Source organism: Ceraceosorus guamensis (genome assembly GCF_003144195.1).
Source record: "Ceraceosorus guamensis strain MCA 4658 unplaced genomic scaffold IE81scaffold_221, whole genome shotgun sequence".
Classification (NCBI taxonomy): domain Eukaryota; kingdom Fungi; phylum Basidiomycota; class Exobasidiomycetes; order Ceraceosorales; family Ceraceosoraceae; genus Ceraceosorus; species Ceraceosorus guamensis.
The window spans coordinates 1-5,943 of NW_020290216.1; the positions used below are offsets into that span (position 1 = coordinate 1).

The following is a 5,943-nucleotide window of genomic DNA, read 5'->3' on the forward strand; positions in this document are numbered from 1 at the left end:
ATCTCTCTCTCTCTCTCTCTCTCTTTCCCAAAGGATGCATTCACGATTGAAGCGTGCGATGAGGGAATTGGGATGACATGTGCTGGGGATGTTGAATGGGCGTGCTTGAATCTTTGATGTGGGTGTTTGAATCTTTGATGTGGGTGTATGTGTGTGTGTGTGTGTGTGTGTGTGTGTGTGTGTGTGTGTGTGTGTGTGTGTTGGCTGTAAATGATGACCGGCTTGCTCGTCACAATGATCGGTCAGGAGTGTCAGCGTTGCGTTGAGGGAGGGAGAGGTGTGCGGTGCGAGGCAAATGACCGTTCGCGCTCGCCTCGCAGACGCAGACGCAAATACGGTCGCCACCACCGCCAACGCGCTAGCCATGTTGACTCACACCTGCTCTGGATGTGCAGGCCTGCTCCTCCTCCTCCCCGCCTCCCCCCCTACACCTCCAACAAGCCCTCTTGCGCATTCATGCTCGTCTCTCGCAACTTTTCATCCACCCACCGCGCATGCTGATCGTTCATAAAGTCGCTCAAATCAGCATGCAAAGCTTCGTCTGGACGATTTTGTTCCTCTCTCGGTGCAGGTTTGCAGGGCGACGGCACGTTTGCTGCATGTCGAGAGGAGGGTGCGGAAAATTTGCCCAAGCTCATACCCTTTGTCGGCGCTGCTCGAGGAGTGATGGAGCTTGTGCGTAAAGATGCGACGACCGCCGTCGTCGTCGTCGGCTTCGTCGTCAATGAGGCACCTCTTGACACCAAACCCTTTGTGGTTATCAATTTTGATGCATTCGAAGCGGTACGCGCCGTCGCGTTGCTCGCCTCCTTCACCTTTGAGCTGGAGGAAGCGCCCGCATTGCTCCTGGATGCTCGCGCCGAACGAATCGCGATCGTCGTCTGTTTGGGTGCGGGTTTGGGCAGATTCGCAGCAGCAAGCTTTCGATTAGGCCATGGCAAGTCTTGCTCGGACATTTTGCTTTTGCGAGTAGGCACTAGCCAGGGCGCCTCTTGATCCTGCAACAAAGCGAGATTGCGCGCATCCTCTAGCTCCACCTCGCGCACGAATCCGCCAAATCGCATGCTGCATAGACTGCGAGCAAGCTCATCTGCTCTAGGAAGTCCGTCCAGCTCAAAAGGTAGCGAATGGGCAACTGGAGGGTATGGGTGTGTGGTGAGAGGTTCATCAGCGGTTGAAAATTGAGAATTGAGAACACATGCGCAGCATTGCCATACCCACTCTCGACGGGCGCAGGCATGTACTCGATCTCTGGCCAAGCGTCATCTGGCGCATCATCCGCTGGCCAAGCAAAGGCGGACTGCTTAGCAGCGATGCTTCCCCCCTCCTCCTCCTCCTCCTCCACTTCCTTGATCGGTTGACGAGCTTCCAAAGCTTCTGCCATGCGCGCTCTCGCTGCACCCGCTTTACCAGTCTGCGCCGCTGGTGTTTCAAAGACTGTCGTGCTGTTGCTGTTGCTCTGGTTGCTAGATTTGGCCGGAGTCTGCAGCGCGCGAATCGTTGTATTGCTGCTGGCGCCAAGCTTCGTAGGACTTGCCGACCTGCTCTTCGAAGGCGATCCTCCCTGCTCTTCGCCATCCTTGCTGCTGCTCCTGCCACCCCTGTTGGTCTTGTCGCCCAACATCCCAGCACCCTTCAAGCTGGTACTGGCGCTGGTACTGGTGCTGGACTCCGACTTGACTTTGGGCGTCCCTGCTCTTCTAGCCAAATCCTCGAACAATCGTTTGCCCTCTGACACTTTGCCATCTCCTAGTCTTCGCGTCGTCGTGCCGGTCCCGCCAGGTTCCAGTCGCTGTTTGCGCGACGGGGAAGGAGAGCGGGACGCGCGAATGGGGGAATGAGGACGAGGCGTTTGAGCGAACATGTTGGAGATGAGCGCGCTTGCGCAGCTGGGATGGTGGACGGGTGTGGGGGAGTGAAGGCAAGGGCGAGTATCTGGGAGGTGCATGGGCATGGGCATGGGTTAGCATAGCTGCAGCTTAATTAGCACCTCCTTTGCGCTGGGCGCGCTTGCGCGTGGAGTTTGAACTTGGGTATCGCGCGCGCGCGTATCTCGTACGCGGCGTTCAGCAGCGCGCGCTTCGACACGTGATTGCGCGATGCGAGGTTCGCCGCCGGCTCGATGTCGCATCAGCGGTCAGGACGATGCCCGCAACAGTTGCGTGCGTGCGTGCGTGCGTCCCATTTCACTACACCCGAACGCACAACCCCCAAACGCTTGCTCCCGCTTCTCTCCATCACATCACTCTCGCTCGCAGCTTCAACATTCTTTGGCTTTCCTGTAAGCGCGCACCCCTCATCATGAACACGAAAGCGGCAGCGGAACGTCATGCTAGACAATTGGTGCAGCTGCTTAGGGAACCTGGAAATGATCAGTGCGCAGATTGCGGGGGCAGATCTCCTCGATGGGCAAGTTGGAACTTGGGCATCTTTATATGCGTACAGTGTGCTGGCGTGCATCGAAAGCTGGGAACGTGAGTGGTTGCGATGGGCGCAAGATGGAGAGCGGGCGCGTGTTGGGAGTGCAGAGAAGAGCCTGGCTCGCGCACGCCTTCTTTCAGAGCTGCTGACTGCTGCACCCGCACCCGCACCCGCACCCGCATTCGCATTCAGCCACATCACCAAGGTCAAATCGCTCACGCTGGACACTTGGACTAGGGAGCAAGTGGATCGCATGAAAGAGGTGGGAAATACACGCAGCAATGCCAAGTGGAATCCAGACGAGAAGCGGAATAGACCGCCTGCAAATGTGGAAGAGAGCGAGAGGCACAGGTTAGTTTGGGGAGTGATGCGCCACGGTATGCCAAATCGAGCTAGCTCGGCTCATCACCATTCCCGACTGTCTCCTGCAATCCAGTGAGCTTGAAAGATTCATCGTGAAAAAGTATCAGGGCGTCTTTATGGAGCGCAAACCGCCGCCGGTTCCTCAAAAGGATGCATCTGCTTTGCGACCACCACCTTCACCTTTCCGAGCTCGCTCCCCTTCGCCAGCTCATAGCGCCACCGCACCAACATCCGCTCCTCCTTCAGCTCCATCTGCGGGTCCGTCCATCGAGCGAAGCAGAACCGCTCCGATACCTCAGCATAGCAACGTTGCCAGCTCAGCCAAGCCCACCTCGCCTCCACCTGCGCTTCCGACGCGCAGTTCCGGCTTGACCGTACCTGGTGGAGCACCACCACGAGCATCTTCCAGCGCAGCGCTCATGAACCATGGCGGTCATGCAGCAGCAGCAGGTTCTGCATCATTTGCGTCCACATCCGCTTCAACAACAACGACGCCCTCATCAGCACCTAGCACGTCATCCCGCTCGAGCGTCTTTGACGATCTGATCTCGTTGCAGGAAGGTCCAGCGCAGACGGCTCAACCTCCTCTACAGATGAACCCCTGGGCAGCCATGCAAGCTCAAGCAGCTGCTTATCCCTCTAGTCCGCTAGGCATGAACGGCACGTGGACGGGAGCAGCGGGCATGGGCTACGCAGCAGCAGCAGCAGCAGCTGCTGCTGCTGCTCCTCCTCCTCATCACGCACCTGTGCATGCTCAGACGTACGACTTTTCAAATCTCGGTGCTCAGGCTTTTGGACCTAATGTGCGCAGCGTCAGCGCAGGTGCGCAGTCTGCCAATCCGTTCTTCTCTCAGCAGCAGCAGCAGCAGCAGCAGCAGCAGCAGACGGGAGCTTACCAAGCTAGCATGATGGGACAACAAGCGTTCGGTGCGAGCGGAATGGGAATGTCGTCGCCGATGCATCAACAACAAGCGTTTGGCGCGGGCACGGGTGCGGGCGGAGTGGGAATGATGACATCTCCCGCCTCTCCTCAACAATCTTTTAGCGCTTCGCCCTTCTTTCAACAACAGCAGTCACCTGCTTCGCCATTCTTGCAGCAATCGTATACCCAGCAGCATGCGCCATTTCAACAACAACAACAACAGCAGCAGCAGCAGCAGCAGCCGGCTTTTGGAGCTTGGGCAAGCAGCATGATGCCTAGCAGTCGGCAGTAGCGCAGATGCCCAGACGTGGTCATGACGTCCCTTCTTCACGCACGCATACATTTAGTCACCCCTCTTTTTGCTCTCATCACTGCATGCTATTTCGTCTCTTGATACATTCGTGTGTGGAGCGGCTGTATGCGGTGTGCGGTCGGAGTGGGATAAAGAAGAGGGCAGTGAGGAGTGTCAGCGAGCGTCAGGCTGACGACTTGAGCACTCGAGCCTCGATCCTCGATCCTCGAGCCTCATCCTCCCGACCTGCCTGACTGCTTGCCTGCCGCGCATATATCCTCAGACTTCCAAGGAAGGTCGTGTGAGCCCTCACTGGACCAAGGCGGCTACGACTCTCGAATCAAGCAATACAAACGAAATCAGGTAAGCGCGACCGCTGGTCCCACCAGCACTCTCATTGCGAGAGGGTTCGAGCTGGAGGACCCGTCCAAAAAGGAACGTGGGCTGCAAAAGCTCGGTTAGATTTCTCTTGCTTGATCCATCGTGGGAGGAGCACTATTGCCCCATCTCCCCCTCTACGAAGGGGAGATGCTTTGGGAAAAAGGGCCCTAGAGTGGAAACTGCGAATTTTGGCTGGATACCAAGAGTATCATCGTCGGATGGCGCGGCGGCGGCGGCGGCGGCGGCGGCGCAGGCGGGAATGTGTGCGAAGCGCTTGAACTGCAATACTCACAGAAAGAGGGGTGGTGTGTCATTCTCGAGTGGACTAGAGCGACCGAGAGGCAGGAAAAAGAAGACGATTGTCAGATTTCTCACGCTTCCGTCGTTACGTTTGCAAAGCGTTCGCAATGTGGGGGGGGGGGGGGGGGGGGGGGGGGGGAGAGGAAGCACACGAGGGCTCCATCGCCATCGCCCCTTTCCGGCGCAACAAATCCATCAGTCAAAGATGTGCTGGCATGCACAAAAGAAATTGTAGTTTATTTGCTCGACAGCGATCGAGCGTGTCCTTTGCGTCTCGTCATGGTCGTGTAGGACGGGGAAAGGAAGATGATGCTCATCTTTTGGAATGTGCGCGGGGGGGGGACGTGTTGCTTGCGGGTACGAGAGCTGGATGATCCGATTCGACTCACCTGTTTCGAGTGTTGAGGGGGTAAGCAGGGGTGAGAGGTGGTGAGCGGGGTCGGTGAGGTGAGGTGAGGTGAGGTGAGGTGAGGTGAGGTGGGGTGAGGTGAGGTGGGGTGAGGTAGGTGGGGTGAGGTGAGGGGTGAGGTGACTGCTGGATGCTAGACGAGACGAGTTGTTGGATATGCGACGGACATGTGCGACGCGCGAATTTCAAAAAATAATCTTGCTCCATTTTGATTGCATGCACGCGCGGGTTGCTACAGGACAGGTGACCACGTGGTCCAGGCAACCATTCAGCCCTTCTCGCACGAGAATCAGAGCAGCAAGCAGCAAGCAGCTTTTGTTCGCCGATGAGCGAGCGATGGCGTGATCGCGTCTGCGCGGCGTGCTTGCTTGCTTGCATGCATGCGTGCGTGCGTGCCGTGCGTGCATTGCAAAAAAAGGCTCGACCGACTCGACTCGACTCGACTCGACTCGACTCTTGACTCGCTGCCCGCGCGCCGCTAGCCAAAGGCGGAGCGAGGATGGGTCAGCATGTCGGCCAATCAAAAAAAGAATTAAGAAGACGAGGCTCGCGCGCGCGCGCGCAATCAAGCAAGCCACAGCCAGCCAGCCAGCCAGGCTCGCCCAAAAGAAAAAAAAAATAAATCCCGTCTGCTGCCAGAAGAAGCAGGAGGTTAATTGAATGCGCAGAAGAAGACCCTAAAGCTGCTGCTGCTGGCTGGGTTGGGTTGGGCTGACCGACAAGTGCTGCTTTACAGTCCGTAACCTAACGGGGACCTCCGCATCTGACCGAAGAGCATCTCCTCTCGCCTCGCCTTTGCCGAGCATCTGACTCATCAGCTCGACAAAGCGTGCATGCGCGCGTGCCCCCCCTTTC

The 5,943-nt window shown here is 57.4% G+C and overlaps 2 protein-coding genes across 2 annotated transcripts; one reads left to right on the forward strand and one right to left on the reverse strand.

The window, feature by feature from the left end:
• Positions 1 to 143: 143 nt before the first annotated feature.
• IE81DRAFT_327261 (hypothetical protein) lies at positions 144 to 1,951 on the reverse strand (the record flags this gene model as incomplete). The annotated part of the gene is made up of 2 exons (XM_025515062.1): positions 144 to 1,135; positions 1,222 to 1,951. 2 exons carry the CDS (start codon positions 1,946 to 1,948, stop codon positions 426 to 428), a joined length of 1,437 nt encoding a protein of 478 aa, XP_025365826.1. The 3' UTR covers positions 144 to 425.
• A 243-nt stretch (positions 1,952 to 2,194) lies between these two features.
• On the forward strand, positions 2,195 to 4,099 carry IE81DRAFT_307592 (ArfGap-domain-containing protein). The gene is made up of 3 exons (XM_025512355.1): positions 2,195 to 2,474; positions 2,614 to 2,772; positions 2,858 to 4,099. Exons 1-3 carry the CDS (start codon positions 2,302 to 2,304, stop codon positions 3,996 to 3,998), a joined length of 1,473 nt encoding a protein of 490 aa, XP_025365827.1. The 5' UTR covers positions 2,195 to 2,301; the 3' UTR covers positions 3,999 to 4,099.
• Positions 4,100 to 5,943: the final 1,844 nt, after the last annotated feature.

Coding starts and splice junctions, on each gene's coding strand:
- IE81DRAFT_307592 (XM_025512355.1), top strand. CDS start 2,302: ATGAACACGAAAGCGGCAGCGGAACGTCATGCTAGACAATTGGTGCAG. Junction 2,475..2,613: donor GTGCATCGAAAGCTGGGAAC/GTGAGTGGTTGC, acceptor ATTCGCATTCAG/CCACATCACCAAGGTCAAAT. Junction 2,773..2,857: donor GAAGAGAGCGAGAGGCACAG/GTTAGTTTGGGG, acceptor CCTGCAATCCAG/TGAGCTTGAAAGATTCATCG.